The sequence below is a fragment of the Pholcus phalangioides genome, unplaced genomic scaffold (assembly GCF_987345545.1).
Source record: "Pholcus phalangioides strain wild (caught in Gottingen) unplaced genomic scaffold, Ppha-v1.0 ptg000015l_1, whole genome shotgun sequence".
Lineage (NCBI taxonomy): Eukaryota > Metazoa > Arthropoda > Arachnida > Araneae > Pholcidae > Pholcus > Pholcus phalangioides.
Genome location: NW_028301608.1, coordinates 39,478,638 through 39,496,010, shown reverse-complemented (window position 1 = coordinate 39,496,010; position 17,373 = coordinate 39,478,638). Strand labels below are relative to the sequence as shown.

General features: G+C 37.8%; 1 protein-coding gene across 6 annotated transcripts in view; it reads right to left on the bottom strand.

The window, feature by feature from the left end:
- LOC149076004 (ferric reductase 1-like) overlaps window positions 1–17,373 on the bottom strand; it is a 49,382-nt gene that overhangs the window by 15,743 nt on the left and 16,266 nt on the right. For all 6 annotated transcript variants that reach the window (XM_089243533.1, XM_089243536.1, XM_089243535.1 and 3 more), the window contains 5 exons: window positions 15,068–15,256; window positions 13,729–13,874; window positions 12,326–12,417; window positions 11,576–11,690; window positions 757–984 (listed from right to left, as the gene is read on the bottom strand). In XM_089243533.1, coding sequence (XP_089099659.1) covers window positions 757–984; window positions 11,576–11,690; window positions 12,326–12,417; window positions 13,729–13,874; window positions 15,068–15,254 — 768 coding nt within the window. In that variant the 5' untranslated portion in view covers window positions 15,255–15,256. The remainder of the gene's footprint in view (window positions 1–756; window positions 985–11,575; window positions 11,691–12,325; window positions 12,418–13,728; window positions 13,875–15,067; window positions 15,257–17,373) is intronic.

The following is a 17,373-nucleotide window of genomic DNA, read 5'->3' as shown; positions in this document are numbered from 1 at the left end:
TGGATGATTATAATTATAATTCCCGTGTTGTTCTCTGAGTAGTTTTTCCCCAAAAACTGCTTATCCGAACACAGCCTAATTTTTAGGATACCTTAATGAGACCGTGGAAGAGATTTATGCATTAAAAAAAAAAAAAATTCAATTTTTGACCACCAGGTGAAAAGTGGCGCTATTTTATTGAATTTTCCTTTTTCCCCCATGGACCCTATAGCGTATGTACAATGTTTCATTGGAATACGTCCTCCAGAACGGATGCTACATAGATCTGAGTAGTTTCAGTATATACTGACACTGTAGCACCCATGGACTAGAAGACCAATGTATAGCACCCATCAGTCAACTGACATTACTCCGACCAATGTAGCACCCGTTCTGGAGAACATATTCCATTGAAACTTGGTATATACGCTATATGGTCCGTATGAAAAAGGAAAATTTAATTTAAAAAAGCGACACTTTTTCACCTGGTGGTCGAAAATTAAACGATTTTTTTTTTTTTTAATTTCATAAATTCCCCCCCCCCCACATGGTCTCATTAAGATATCCTAAAAATTTGGCTGTGTTCGGATAAGCAGTTTTTGGGAAAAACTACTCAGAGTACACGGGAACTCTGATTATATTCACCTGTAGGTTTCTAATTAAGTCAACGATTGCGCAGAGAGATATCTGCTGTGCAAATAATTTGGGACAGCCAGTAAATATTTGATATTTTTAACTGTCTTCCGTCTCAAATATTTCTATGATTAAAAAACGTACCATCTTATCATCTCTGGAGAGTCCCACAGCGAACCATCCTTCCGTCTTGGCACCAAGGGATCCAACAAGTTCGAAATCAACGGTACTTTCCGTACTGATATTACGGTAAGACAAGACCATCTCGCAGGATCTTTTCTGGATACAGTCGCTCGGTAATCCAAAACATCCCTTTATGGATCCACATCCCCAATAGATGTCGCTTGAAACATTTATTGCCGGAGTCGGGGACTAAAAAAAAAAATTTCAAGACATCCATAAAACGATTTTATGATTCTTTTCAATGACAATAATTTTAATCGTATTTTGTTTTTTATGTAAATCATAATTATTACTATGAGTATAGCGCATGAATTTGATGAAGGATTAATACCGTATTCCTCGCATTAACCGGCATGCCGTGAAACTCGAAGGAAAACCCATCTTTTTTAATGGTAGGATCTGGACGGTTCCCGGCATGCCGGGAAAAGCGAGGTTTAACAAAGATCCCATTATGCATTCAGCTAATTCAATGAATTTTTGGAATGAAGATATTTAAGATTTTTCCCCCCTAAGTACGTGACAAATTTCCTGGCATGCCGGAAAGCCCGCATTTTCGAGCACGCTGGTCTCCCTCGTTGTGTTATATCGAACCACTGGAAGAATATATATATAATTATCTAGATTAACCCAGGCTCCTAGTGGTCCAATATACATTTAGAATAAAATGATGACTCATGAAAGAAAGAATCAATTAAATTTCATTAGCATTAATATTTAATCAAATGATCATATGAAAAGAACGAGTTATATTTACACAAAATAAAAGTCAATTAGAAAAATCCATTTTACACGATATCAAATTCTGCATAATACATAAACAAAATACTGTATGTTCAATTATAATAATTTTAATTTGATGTTGGAATATCTCTCTTTTAATCACTTTTTATACCTAATTTCACTATCTCTGCCCCCTGTTAATTCCTCCTAATTTATGTTTTAACTAAACGTCTATAATTTACTAGAATTGTGGTAAGAATTTCTTTCCTACCTTTTCCTCCATCCCTTTCATCACGGATGATCGCCGCTCCTGATGCTACAGTTGAAAAATGTGTTTAAAAAAAATTCTGCTCTTTCTACATTTTTTTTTCCAACTTGATTTTTAGCTTGCACTAATCAATCTGCTCTAATTTTTCAAAGATTCCAAAAAGTAAAGTTTTGAGGGGTACCAACCCCCTATTTCTAATTGGTAGTCCGGCTTCAAAGAAAGATCCTTCCATTGGGTGATGAGGATTACGTAGGTACAAATAGTATTAAAATTGACATCATTGGTCAAGGTTCACCCCCTACGATCTTTCGAAGCATATGGGAGGAAGACGTTTTCTGTGGGGGGGGGGAGGGGGAAGTTGTACAAAAAAGAAGGAAAAGAAAAGTAGAGAGGAAGCAAGAAAGTCAGAAAGCACATATTCCCAAGAAGGGATGCGTACAATAGATGAAATAAAGTCAATCGCCTGCAGGTGGCAATTACAAAGGTCAAGAGGCTTCAGTATGTAGGGAAGAGAGAGAGAGAAAAGAAGAATACGGAGCGGCTATTACGCAAACTTTGAAGGGGCCCTTTAAGTAAGTGGCCATAAAATTAAGGAGTGTTGATGGAGGCGAAAGAGCATGTTTTTTACAATTTAAATGGCTCAAGTCCCCTTTTTCCCTTTTCTCTTATTATTATATTATATTGGGCTGGAAATTGGACCTCTCCCGCTTCATCTGATAGCGATGGCTATTGACGCCATAGCAATGCACATCCATCTTGCGGAAAAAGAAAAAAAAAACGAAAAAAAAAGAAAAAGAAAATATAAGTCGGGAGATTACAATACTGGCAATAAAATAATTTTTGCTCTTCAAAACATGGATGAAAACCTGGTATGTACAAATGTACATCACTTGACACAATGGTAAGCAATGTAGGAATGCATTGAAAAGAATACTCGTACCTAGATATACTTATACATATGCGAAAAGAAAAGAAAAATATATATGTAATATAAAAATTAGAAGTGAATATACATTATGTGTTGTAGATATATACATGTGCTTCGGTAATGTCGTAAATGAATTGTAGAAAGATAATATAAGCAGAAATAAAAAAATATACAAAAGAGCTTTGCAAAAATCACTGAGCATGAAATACACAGAAGCTTTTAAAAATTTCATGAATTCATAACGTAGATTACCTATCATCTCTTTCGATGATTTATCGGAAGTATTTTTTTTTTTTTCGGAATGGTGAAGATACGTATAATTTCTTCGTATAACGTCACAAAAATATATCAATAATACGTTTAGACACAGCAACAAGAAAATCACTGTTGCATTTATCACTGAAATAAATGTAACATTAAGTGTCGCAGAACATGTTTCCCTGAAAATGCTGCGCATTGATACTAGATAAGTTACAGCACATTCATTACTCTGAACTTCAACGTACTTGTTCAGTGCCTCGAGAGTTATTAGTTCGAAAGTGTATATTTTCAAAATCCAGCTGTACAGGAAACAAATTGGCTTGTCGTGGCTCAATCCGCACTAGACCCAATGTCAGGAATCAGTCCTCATGATGTTCAGCGTGGGTTGCACTTTGCAGCGAATGTGTATAGAGCGTCGAATGTGTTTGTTCTTTTCACATGTCAGTCACTGAATAGAGGACGACGCTGGAGTACTGTCGAAGCGAAAATTATTAAACGAAATATTCGACCGTTCGTTCGTGTTCAGACGTGCAGTCAGTCCCGAACACTATTTGTTACACAGACGACTGAGGACAACCAAAGTGCGACACCGACGAAGCATCTCGTTCCGTAGGCGTATCCAAGAGAAATTGCACGTAAACAATTTCAGTGTATGGTGTCTGGAAACGGCAGTTCAATGTGAAGTTTTGAACACATTAGTGAAGTTAGCAAATTTCTTTGCTTGAAGATATCACTGCCACATTACTCGGTGAACCATCGCATCAACGAGTCTGAGTGATCGATGTCGTTGTCTGCTGAAAAGGAATTTGCATCGTTCGAAGGGAAAGTTTGAAACAGTTGATAACTGTCTCCTCTAATCAGAGATAATTGAAATTTGTGAGCGGTGTCCTGAGAGTACGGGCACATTTCACTTATGAATTATGAACGTTGAAGGGATATAGAAACATAGTATATAAACCATTTGGCAGAGGAAGAAAAAATCTTACCACAGTGTGATCATTTATAATCATTCCCAAATTAAACTTGTTTAAATGCTCAATATAAATATTATAACTCTGAGGGATTATAGATTCCAACATCAAATTATACTACACTAATACGCAGTATGTTGTATTCTTAACACAAAATTGCATATATGCTATATGGGGATATTTACATGAAAGTACTTGCATGCGTAAGTGTACAACATTAATACTTTTGTTCCTCATACACATTTTTAACATTTTGACAAAAATTTTTTTTTTTTTTTTCCTTCACTTCCATTTTTTCTTCTTTCATAATTTCATTTTTTTTTTCTTAATTTCATTTTTTTTCATCCTTATTTTGTTTTGTCTTTTTTGTATACTTTCATATCCCTTTTTTTTCTATACTTTCATCTTTTTTCTATACTTTCATCTTTTTTCTATACGTTCAATTTTCCTTTTATAATTTCATTTTTTTTTCTTTCATCTTTTTTTTTTTTCTCATAGTCTCATTTTTTTTCTCACACTTTCATAATAACTTTTTTTTCATAATTCCATTATAACTCTACTTTGTTTTCAAGGTTTTAACAATTTTTTCTCAAATATAATAGTGCGAAATTGATTACGCATAGAAATGAACAATGTAAATGCATCCATTAAACATATAGTTTTCAATATAAACATAATTTGACAGTCATTGTTGCTGAATGCTTCATCTTCTGCTTCTTCAGAAATAGAGATATGTACATATATGAATTTTTTTTTTTTTTTTTTTAATAAAGTGGGACTTGATCAAACTTGCAGTGCACTTCAATGTCTACCTCAAATTTAATTTGTGAAGGAGAGATAGTGAGTTTGAAGAAAAATTTTGCATGAAAAAAAAAGAAAATTGGAAACAAATAAGCGTTCACCGTCCAATGAGGGGCCCTTCTCACTGAACAATCAACAGCATATTTGTATCCACGACGGAATTCCAGTAATAAAAAAAAAACTTATCACTGAATACGATTATAAAATTCGATGAATTAATTTTCGAATAATCGTTATAGAAATTTTAAAGAAAAATTTATATTTTCAAGTCCCATATTATTTATGTATTTACATACACAACACTTGATTAATATGTTCCAAAAGTGAAAGTGTTAATTTGTGCCGGCCGGTTAGAGCGCAAATTGTATCGATGACCAACGGAACGCTGAGGCAATAAATTACGGGACATATTATCCAGAGCAGGGGGTGCATCACTTGCTGTACTTGTGGAAGGCCTTTGGGCTTGACATCCTTGAATAGAAGATTGTGGCATTACAACGGCAGGGTTATCTGTGTTTCGAGAAGGCTCCTCGGAATAGTGCCCAGGGCTACTGCTGGGTGGGTTCCCCACCGAAGGTGCGGCACTAGGAGAAATACATTGAAGCCATTGAAGGTCAGACAATTCATCGAAACTAGCGTGTGGCCTTTGTTGTACAATGGAGTCTGCCGGATTTCTACTATTTCTGTTTTCCCTAATAGTACTGTGCATATAATCCAATTCATGACGTCTTTCTTTGAATGGGATCAACCTGTTTGCATGTACTTTAATAGGTTTTGCTTTTGGATTTCTTGTATCAATTATTGTAAAATTTACAGGATTGTGAACTGTGAGAATTCTGTAGGGACCGACGAAATTTCTTCGCTTAGGAAGCGAAGCGTGTCTATCAGCGTCGGGTTGATGCAAGAATACTAATTGACCTGGGTGAAAATTCCTATCTTTCGCGAATTTTCGTTGGTAATTTTCCTGCCTCTCTGCTGATGTAATTAGACTTTCACGCACTTTGTTGAATGTGTACTGCAGTTGTGTTGTTTTTTGTGTGACAAAATCAGAATATGAGACACGTGTATGTGGAGTTGTCTGATTAAGAATGTCTGTTGGAAGTGTAGGGTCGTAGGAAAGATGTAAATATGCTGGCTTTTCCTGTGTTGCTTGATGAATAGTTGAATTATAAATTAATTCATAGTAATTAATGTATGCATCCCAATCAGTTGTTCCTAGTGCAAATATAGAGAGGGACTTCTTCAAGTTAGAATTTATCCTTTCACTTTGACCATTGGATTGTGGGCACATCGCCGTTGTTTGCAATTTCGTTACCCCTAGGCGACTACAAAGTGTTTTAAAAAGGTCACTCACAAAATTTGAACCTTTGTCTGATAATAATTTCTCAGGAAATCCAAAAGTGCAAGCAAAGTCAAGGAATTTCTCTGCTGTTGTTTTTGATGTTTGGTCGGGAACTGCGTACAGTTTCACAAATTTTGTGAAATGATCAATGAACGTAAGTATGTAGCAGTTTCCACGTGAGGTGTTAGGCAATCTTCCGACAAAATCGCAAGAGACATATTCCATTGGTCGAGATGGAATAAAATGACGTTGCAATGGAACAGGTGGTACTCTACGAGGAGATCGGAAAGATGTGCAATGTGTGCAAGATTCTACGTAATGTTTTGTATCTGTGTATAAATTATCCCAGAAATACTTCTCTTTAATGGCGTGGTATGTTTTTAAGTGTCCAAAGTGTGTCAAGTGGTTGGCTGCAAGAATGTGTGGCTTGAACTTGTTAGGTATAACTATTTGTAGTATGATCTTCTGACCCCCTGAGCGAGTGATAATCCCTTTGTGCATAAGAAGACCATTCGATAGGGCATACTTAATCCTGAGCTTTGAGTGTTGAGTGTTATCGTCTTCTAATGTAGAGATTATGGTTGACAATTTAGGATCTTCGCGCTGAGCCAACTTTATCTCCTCTATGGAGGGTAAAGTGATCTGTACTGTATTCACATGAAAGTCGCGTGAAAAAATATCGGCGACTTGGTTTTCCGAAGATTTGATTAATTCAAAATCATAATTAAATTCTGAGAGAAATGCAAACCATCGAGTGACTCTGCTTCCTGGTGAATCCCATTTCGATAATTTGGTCAAAGCAGCATTATCACACCTAATAGTGAAATGCCTACCATACAAATAGTACTTGAATGCTTTTACAGATTCCACAATGGCCATTAATTCTTTTTCCATAATAGTGTATCGAATTTGTGTGGGATTTAACTTCTTGGAAAAATATGCAATTGGATGTATGACATTAGAATTGTCTATTCTCTGCCCAATCATTGCACCTAATGCAACGTCACTGCTGTCAGTAGAAAGGATAAATTCCTTGTTGAAATCCGGATGAATCAAAATTGGAGGTTGCGAAAGTTTTTGTTTTAGAATGTCAAAAGCATTCTGGGCCTCTTGAGTCCAATGAAATTTTCTACTCTTTCTAGTGAGGTTAGTAATAGGTGCCGTAATATCTGAAAAATTTTGTATGAAACGCCTGTAATACCCAACCAGCCCAATAAAACGGCGAATTTTCCGTACGGTGTTGGGAACTGGAAAGTCTTGTATCTTTCTAATGTTTGTCTCAATGGGGCGAATGCCTGAACTGTTCAAAGTATGCCCTAGGAATTCGATCTGAGGAACAAGAAATGAACCTTTAGCTGGATTAAGTGTCAAACCAAAATAGCGGAACCTCTCGAATAGTTTTCTCAATTTGTAGAGCATTTGTGAGACATTGTCGGCACCCAAGCAAAAATCATCAATATAGTTGGCAATTTTCAAATCCGAAAGAGGAGCTAAAAGTTGATCTGAAAGATTGGAAAATGTTTCCGGACTAGCATTCAAGCCTTGAGGCATAGTTTTGTAACGGAACGAACCAAATGGAGAGCTAAATGTTGTCATGTCACGATCCTCGGGTTTCAAAGGAATCTGCCAAAAAGATGATGATAGATCAAGGGAGCAAAAAAGATTAGATCCCCGTAGCATTTCCAGTAAGTGATGAATGATTGGTAGAGGATATCTTGGATATTTTAAGTGAGCGTTCAATTTTCTATAGTCTACTACCAATCGCCATTTCTGTTGCTTCGGGTCTCCTGAAGGGTTTTTCTTCTTTATCATGATCAAAGGGAAGCTTATGTGACTGTCTGATTTTTCAATCAAATTTGCTTGCTCTAATTCATTTAACTGACATTTTAATTCGTCTCTCAAAGCGTAGGGAACATTGTAGGGGCGAGTAGATGGTAGTTTTGATGAATTTACTTGTAAAATAGGAGTGATTTTATCTGTACAACCTATGGTGTATAAGCGTTTACTAAATATATCACCAAATTCAAAAAGTAATTTCAATAGCTTCGAACGAGTTGGAAGGTCTAAGTGGCTCAGCTCAAAATCATTTTCCGACAATTCCTGCCTGCGTAACTGTTTGATTTCCTCCATGTCTCTGATTTCTACGTCATTCGTGATTGTACCTACACGAGTGTTTTTGTTTAGAGCCACTTTTCGAGCGGTCAAGTTCGAAAGCATAATGGGGATCGTTTTATCTTTAGAGATGGAGCACACAGCTCTATGTACTTCTATAGCATCGTTTTGTAGTGTAGGTGCCAACATTATATCATCCCCTTCACTAGCCAAAATGTCAGTTTTCAAATACACTACCCTGGATTCGTGTGGCAAAAGTGTGATTTTCGTTGCTAGTCGGGCGTACTCTGTGGCTAATGTGTTACAAGTTGGAGAATTGGCGTCTCGTATTTTAATTTTTGTATTACCAGCTTCTAATATATCATTATCGAGGTTGAGTGTGAATTTGTGGGCCTTCAAAAGGTCATAGCCAATTATTGCTTGGTATTGTGTAGCCAAATCATTTCTGACTATAAAAAATGAATGAATAATGCATTTATTTCCCAAAGTGAGAGGGATTTTGAATGACCCCAAAATATCTAGTGGCTCTCCTGAAATAGATTTAACTCTGACATCAGTGTTAGCTTTTTTTATCCGTGCGTCATTTCTGATTTTCTGAAAAACAGAATACTGAAGTAATGAGACTGAGGCGCCAGAATCAATCAAACTGGTTGTTTGGCAACCAGCAAATTTCACATCAGCAACAGGAAGGTAGAAGTCATTTTCTTGTGAATCCAGAATCTGTGTGTTTATCGTTTTAACTTGTGTAATACATGTATCTTGTTGCGGCTCTGTAGAAGTTGAAGTGGTATTCATGTTGGGGGAACGGACTCTAGCCGCGGAAGTGGAAGCACTTTCGTTCGTTCCCCTAATTAGTTTAAATTACCGGAATGAGATGTGTTGTTGTTCTCAAATCTTACTGATCTGCCTCTATTGCTTCTTCGAGGATGTGGTGAATGATTGCGTGTATTAAAACGTCCTCGATTAGAATGAAATGTCTGATGAAAATTTTGAGTGCGTGGTGCGTGTGAACGTTGGTTGAAACGGTGCTCAGGATTATAAGCATAGCATTCTGAAGTTGTATGATTGTTTCGACCACAGTTTCCACAAAAATTCTGAGCATAATGAGGGTATCTATGACCTTCAAAATCATTGAGTGGAAATCTGTGTGAAATTGTTTCGTTGCAGCAAGTGTTTCCACCGCAACCTGCGGTCCACGCCTGTGTGTGAGTATGTTGCTGTGGGGGTTCAGAGAATGCTTGAGTTGTGGAGGGGTTATTTTCAAAATGAAATTGCGCACTGTTTTCGTGCCTTGGCACGGAGTGCAGTTGAAGATTTTCCACCTGCTTTTGTAGTGCAGCAAGTGTGTTGTGGGTCAGTTTTGTGTGCGTTTCTAGTAAGCTCCTGATTTCTTTATCTTTGCTGTTTTCTACATTACAAATTGTCTCGTGTTGTGTTGATGATTCATTAACTTGTAAAGTTTCAATGAAATTCACAGCATCTTGAAACGATTGAGGGTCTTTCACTAAAATAGAACTTTTGTATATTGGTAGGAGGCCTTCCAAGAATTTGGCTAGTCGTGTTTGTTCGTAAAGTGATTTCACTTCGGGTTTACTGATATCGGCATTGCCGAAAAATTTTTGTGTATTTGTGGAAACACGAGCAGCGTAGATTTTGACCCCTTCGTCGGAGGACATGCGACAATTCGAGAAAAGTTGCTGTCGTGTAGCAAGGCTTGTTTTGGTGGAGAAAAAATCCAAAAATTTCTGTTTAAAGTTTTCATAATTCTGCTCATTTTCCAAATCAACATTGTTAATGATCTGTGTCAACGCATCTCCCTGAACTCTGGATTTTAGCAACAATAATTTCTCTGATTCAGTACAATTAGCGGTTTTTGCGATTGCCTCTAACGTATCAACAAAATATCGGGGAGTGACAGCGGACACGTTGTCAAAATGGGGAATTAATGCCTGGCACCCTGCTAACTTATTAAAATTGCTAGGATCTTCAGCCATAGTGCAATATATTCAAAAGATTTAACAAAATTATAAAATCAAAATTCAATGAAAGTAAATGTAGAAATTCCCAAAACACACAAAGTTTCCATACAATAATAAATCTCAACACCAACTTAATGTTGCTTTTTTTCCTTCTAAATGATCATTATGACCATATCAATTCGAACATTCTCTCAAGAGTCATCATTTGTTCATGTTTTGACATTTTTATCTGAAGGTGAAAAAGGGTAAATTTATGAATTAAGAACAGTATTACAAAAATAAAATTTGGAATAATACTGTAAGGGAATGGTCACGGTACCATTGTTATATCGAACCACTGGAAGAATATATATATAATTATCTAGATTAACCCAGGCTCCTAGTGGTCCAATATACATTTAGAATAAAATGATGACTCATGAAAGAAAGAATCAATTAAATTTCATTAGCATTAATATTTAATCAAATGATCATATGAAAAGAACGAGTTATATTTACACAAAATAAAAGTCAATTAGAAAAATCCATTTTACACGATATCAAATTCTGCATAATACATAAACAAAATACTGTATGTTCAATTATAATAATTGAACATACAGTATTTTGTTTATGTATTATGCAGAATTTGATATCGTGTAAAATGGATTTTTCTAATTGACTTTTATTTTGTGTAAATATAACTCGTTCTTTTCATATGATCATTTGATTAAATATTAATGCTAATGAAATTTAATTGATTCTTTCTTTCATGAGTCATCATTTTATTCTAAATGTATATTGGACCACTAGGAGCCTGGGTTAATCTAGATAATTATATATATATTCTTCCAGTGGTTCGATATAACAGTTGTTTGCCGGCATGCTTGCTAATGCTGGACAATACGGTGTATTTAGTCTAAAATCGGAAAATTTCCTGAAAATTAATTTTTTTTAAATGAGAGGATTTTTGGAGAAGAAAGAATTTATCAAATTTCGTTTCAATTGAAAATGCGCGTCTCCCTCTAAACAAAATATGAAAACGATTCTCAAAATGTACGTCAGGGCACACCAGGGTATCGTGAGATAAGTAGAATATACCACAGTGTATTTTGGAGGATAGAATCATATCCCCGGGGGGGGGGGGGGGGCTTACAGACTTCCAGCCATGGGGCCCGTGACGATACTCGTCAATTTTTTGTTTTTTTTACGCTATAAATTCACTTTGAAGGGGCCCGACAATGATCCCAGTCTAGGGACCCTGCGCAAGATGTAAGGGCCAGAGGTGGAATTAATTACATTGAAAATTAACAATAAGGCGCTTTACGGTGGCACCGCAGTTCTTCGAAATCGTTTAAGAATGCCCGAGATTTTTACGTGAAAAGTTTGAGAATCTCCGAAACGGTACATGGTACTCACTTGAACATCTGTCACAGGATAGGTTGATTTCGGTCGTTCCCCTGTAGTGGTAACACTGATAACATTAGACCGAACTCCTACCCAAAACGTATCTTTTTTCTCCACTATAGTTACTCTGAAATTCAAAATACATTGAGTCAATAAATATTGTTTTTCATGGTTAAAACTACATATACAAGTTCGAAACCCAATTATTCAACATTCAATAATTCACCCAATTATTCAATATCAACATTCTGGCCAAAAAAGGGTTGATTTTGGGGGGAAAATTTTCTAATAGATCTCATTACAATTTCATTTGACTTACTAACACTTTTATCTGGTGACAAAATTTGTCAATATAATGGGGAAGGCAACACGTAGTAACAATGTTAACATCATTCCACACGAAGAGAAAAAAGCGCCAATCGTATTGGCGTATCAACTCGTGTCAAATAACTGAATTGGTTTTCTAACGATATTTTGAATATTTCAGTTAATTTTCAACCCGCTGGGAAAACCCATAGGGAAAACATTTTTCGCTGAGTGTTTGGTGCGCGTAACTACCGTTAGAATACTGAAACATCACAAATACTCAAAACGTTTTAACTCCCTTAATATTCGTCCGATCCTAAAACGGAAAACACTTTTCTGTATTAGTTTTTCACAAGGAATCACGTGTGTAATTATTGGGCAGTCGATAGTATCTACCCCATATATCTCTGTTAGTTTGTTTTCGCAATCGCTCAGAAAAATAATCGCAACACTCACCGAAAGAAAACATTCTCTCGCATTCCATTTGGAGGGATCCAAGTCGCTTTCACGACAGTTTTCTCGTCTCTGCTGTTATGGGTGAGAGAATTCTGTTGGTAAGAAATAATATCACATTATGTTTATAAATTAGTTTTAATAAACCCATAAAACAGTGGTTCTCAAACTTTTGTCACCCGCGGTCCCTTCTTTGGTCATTTCTTAGCTCCTCTGTGGCTCCTCGGTTATAGTTTAGGGCAGGGAGTGCACGACCTCCTACCCGCGAGTCAAATGCGACCCACCACGGGGTTTCATCCGGCCCGCAAAAGGTGTTCCGGTAAAAAGTATCAGTAGTAAAAGGCTGATTATATATCTCTTTCGATGGAAAATCGGGATCCCTATGGACCATCGTCAAAAAAATGTCAAATTTAAGTAATGCTGCTAATTACAGCCAAAGAAGAAGTCAAATTACCAACTACCGTTAACCTCTTTACGATCACGGTTAATGGTTATACTCCTGTTAATGGTTTCTTTCCACACATATAATGTACGTTTCTACTATATACATGTAAGAGCGAAAAAGAACAGGTAGGTTGTGGGTGAAAAGAGGACTAAATACTCCCTTATTTATCTTATTTATTGCACTTTTTGACTTTTATATATTTTCTTCTTCCCCCCCCCCCCTTCTTTTTTTTTCTAACGTGTGGTTAGCACAAGGTTATCAGATTTATCGCCGATTCCTCAAATAGAAATAATCCAAATTTTTTGCCAAAAGCTTGTGTGTGTAGTGATAAAAATTGCTAATAAATAGCCAATGGCGGGAAACAGAGGTCTACTACAGCTCACAACTGATTAAAATGTAATTGACCAAAAAAAAGAAATCGTACAGTATGTTTGACAATTAACATGTGAAATTAATATATTCATCTGAGACTGTAATTGGTTATGATGATTAGAGTGATAATTATAATCGTATAATTTATAATCTGAGTTCTTGGTTTAAGTAAAAAAATATAAATTCGAATAATATTCGTTGAAAATTGCGAAAACGGAACATTTTATAAAAAAAAAAGTCAGGACGGCCAAAATTACAGGAATGTCCCGTAAAAGAGGATCATATGGTCACCATTTATATTCCAGTTTCTAACCCGCAAGCAGCAAAAAATGCCACATATCTGGCTCGCAGACTAAAAAAGTTGTGAACCACTGGTTTAATAGATATTTTTCGTTACAAGAACCACATTTTGAAGCTCACTGCGACGCCCCTGACAAAGGTTGGCGACGTCCCTAAGAACCACGACTGAAACTTTGAGAAACACTGTCATAAAAGAAAGACAAGCGCCATTTTTTTTTTACTAGGTAATTTTTGTAACGTTCTTTGAAAAGACTTCCAAGAAAAGGCCAAAAAATCCAAATTTTGTTACATTTAGTTCAGGTGTGCATTGGAGAACCTTCGTGTTGTCTGAAGATAGGAACATGCCATCATCGATCATTCCACCGTGATCATACGAAAATGCTTGTATCAGGAAGCCTTTGAACTCTGTATGGTCTTTGGTATCTTCGATAGTCACTGAAAATGGAGGACAATGTCAATTGCGACAGTGGAAAGCACAGATATGTACATACTGTGCATTTCATACTCATTTATAAATTTTCCAGTCTCACTCATATGCATTGGCGTACGCAAAGGGGGGTTTTATGGTTCTAACAACCCCCCCCCCCCCCCCACCAAGCCGAGATTATAGTGTTATTTTGCGGGGAAAAAGGTAAACCCCCCTTTGTGAAGGAAAAAAACTGAACCCCCCACCTTGAGAAAATTCTACGTACGCCTATGCTCATATGACATGAAAATTCAAAAATGTACCATCTTCACTTCAAAATATGAATCAAGCACAGATCTCAAAACCAGGGACGGATTTATGGTTTTTGCGTGCTGGCTGTAGACAAATTCTATTGTCTCTCCCACTCTATTCTTATTTTCTGGACTGCACATTCTTAAAATTTGACTCCCAAGTCCCGCTTAGACACCACACTCCCTGTATATCCGCCTCTGGCTTTAAGTCACTCTTTTCATCACTCATTTGGACGCTCATTGACCTGGTCCATTAGCTCCTAGGTCCTATTTTACTCTTTTAATCATTCACATGTTTGTACACTGTTTTTGTCATTTCCTTACACACCCTAATTCACTATTTTAGTCTCTCACTGACCTGCTCCCTATCTAGGTCACTCCTGACTTTGTCCCTCGTTCTCTAGGTATCTCACTTTAGACCACGCTTTTGGCACTCACTAAACTGGTTCCTCACTTTCGAGGTCATTCTCATGCTCAAACACTCTCTAGGTTTTATGGTTACTCGCAGAACTGCTCTATAGGTCACTTTTTTCGTCACTCACATGCTTGCAAACTTCTTACGGCACTCATTTTGTCACTTACTGACCTCGTTCATGGCGCAGAGGTGTCGTTTTGGTTTTATCGCCTGTGGGCTTAGAAATATTCCCATCTTCTCCCATTTTACTAATTTTCTTGAACTTAATTTGCCTCCCCCGAATTTGCCCCTCCCTGACTAAGCCCCCCCCCCCCGTGCAAATACGCCTCTGCTAACAACATAAATACGCTGGGGGCCACACATACACTAACATACATAAACATTCCGCCGTGTACTGATTCGTTAAAAATTCTGCAGAAGAACGTTCACTCGAGGAACATGTGTTTTTAAATAATAGTAGCAGCAGTAGTAGTAGTAGTAGTAGTAAAGCTCTCACCAGAAATGAAGGCACCGGAATACTCAGCGATTACGGAAAAAGGACTAGGTTCCTCTTGTGGCTTGAAATTTGCATGATGAGGTAATCCGTCCTTGCAAGACCGCACCGGAGCACCTGAAGGATAACCTATGGTTGTTTCGAAGAGACCCGCAAACAGGAAAATGACTAGATTCCACATTATGTACATGACTGGAAGAAGAAAATATCGAAATACGTATTAATGAGTGCATTACATTTCAAAATGCTCTTAATAAACATTGCGGTACCAAAAAAAAGTATTTAATAATGCATTATATAGTAATATATGTAATATGATGTGATAAATCTAAAAATTTTAAATGTAATGTGAATGTGAAAATATATATGTATATGTTACTGCCAAAGCCCGAAGTTGGCCACTTCGCGAAGTTGTCAGCCCAGATGACCCGGCCAATATCCGAAATTCAGGCTTTCGCCGGCTCCTATAGTCGATTCTTATAATCTCTATATATGTATCACTACGATATCTATATTCAGATTCCTTTGTCCGTGAGGGTTACCATAGCTAACCATAATAATTATAGTTAACTATGGCTAATTATAAATGGCCGTAATTATCACAAAAAAATACACAAACGTGGCGATGACCCCGAATCATAGGGATCGATGTAGGGATGTGTAGGAATCGACATATAAAGGACGGCAAAAGCCCGAATTTCGGACATTGGCTGGGTCAGCTGGGCTGGCCAATTTGCGAAGTGGAAAAACTTTTAGGTGCCAAAAAAAAGGTCTACTCGTAAGTTACGAAGAAGTGAAAATCTTCCAATGTTGAAGACAGATGAAGAGCTCTAGAATACGAAACATCCATAATTCTGACAACGTAAATACATTAGGACAGCCCATACACTCACAACACACACTCCGGCATATACTAATTCGTTAGAAATCCCACAGTAGAATGTTTGCGAGGTGCATATGCGTTTCTCAGTTGTAGTGGTGGCTGAAAACTGCTGTACGCTTTCACACATGCTCAACCCACGTGGCTCGCTAGCCAAATGTGGCCCCCCTTGGAGCACGGCCGACTAGACATTCACTAATTGTTTAGTGGGCTATGCTTGGAGCCATCTGATATGGCCTGCGACCACAAATCTAATTTTGTAAAAATACAAATACAACGCCACAACAGGCAAATTGCCCAACGAGGTGGCTGACTTAAGAACATCATGGATTCCCGAGCCATTTTTTGGAGGCCCTACCTACTACTACTACACCACACATGCGCCCCGCCCACACACCCCCCGGAACCCCCCAACGAATCGGTACATGCGGGAATGTGCGTGTACGTGTAGTGAAACCTGACGTGAAGTTTTTTGTTGTTTCTCTGTAATGCTTGTTATGTGTAGTGCTGCCATCTGCCACTAGTTTTTCTAACTATGAGTGAAGTGTTATGATGGAATGATTTATCATTGTAGGACTGTTGCTCTCTGTGGCGAGACTTTTTTAACGGGGAGATCGGCTCGCATTTGCGCCTTGAAGTTGGGAACCACAGAAAACCAACTTCAGCCGACCACCACTGTGGGGTTCGAACCCGGATCCTCGCATCGCGAGTCCGTCACTATAACCACTCGACCACCACAGCGGCAAAATGAATAAAGCGATACATTGCCATACCACTTAAGCAATCCGCGGTGCAATTCCACATCACTTGAGCGAGTGCCCCATAGCTTATTCCCAAATCACTCAAGTGAACTCGTGGGGCAGTTCCAGAGCACTCAACTGACACGCGGAATATATTCCAGGTAGCTTAAATGACCCATGCTACATTCTTAGATCACTTAAGTGACCTGCGGCATATTTGCAGATCACTTAAGTGGCTCGTGACGCAGTACCGGCTCATTTAAAGTGCCCCCATGAACATATCCAGATCAATTAAGTGACTAATGGCACATTCCTAGACCACTTAGGTGACCTGCGGCATATTTACAGATCATTAAGTGTTCTTCGGCGCAGTTTCAGACCACTTAATCAACCCGTGGCACAGTTTTAGATTACTTTCAGTTCCATACCCACTTAAGTGGGCCATTGCACAGTTCCAGATCACTTAGGTGACCCGTGGTACAGCTACAGATCACTTAAGGGACCCTTGGCACAGTTACAGACAACTTGATTGACCCGAGGCGCAGTTTTAAAACACTCAATGGCCCCGCGGTGCATTTACATATCACATAAGTAACCTGCGGCGCTGTTCTAGTTCTGTTTATTAAGTAGCACTAGTGCCGTCTTAACGCATGGGCTCACCTGGTCGTGGCGTCGTGGCTCGGGGGGTC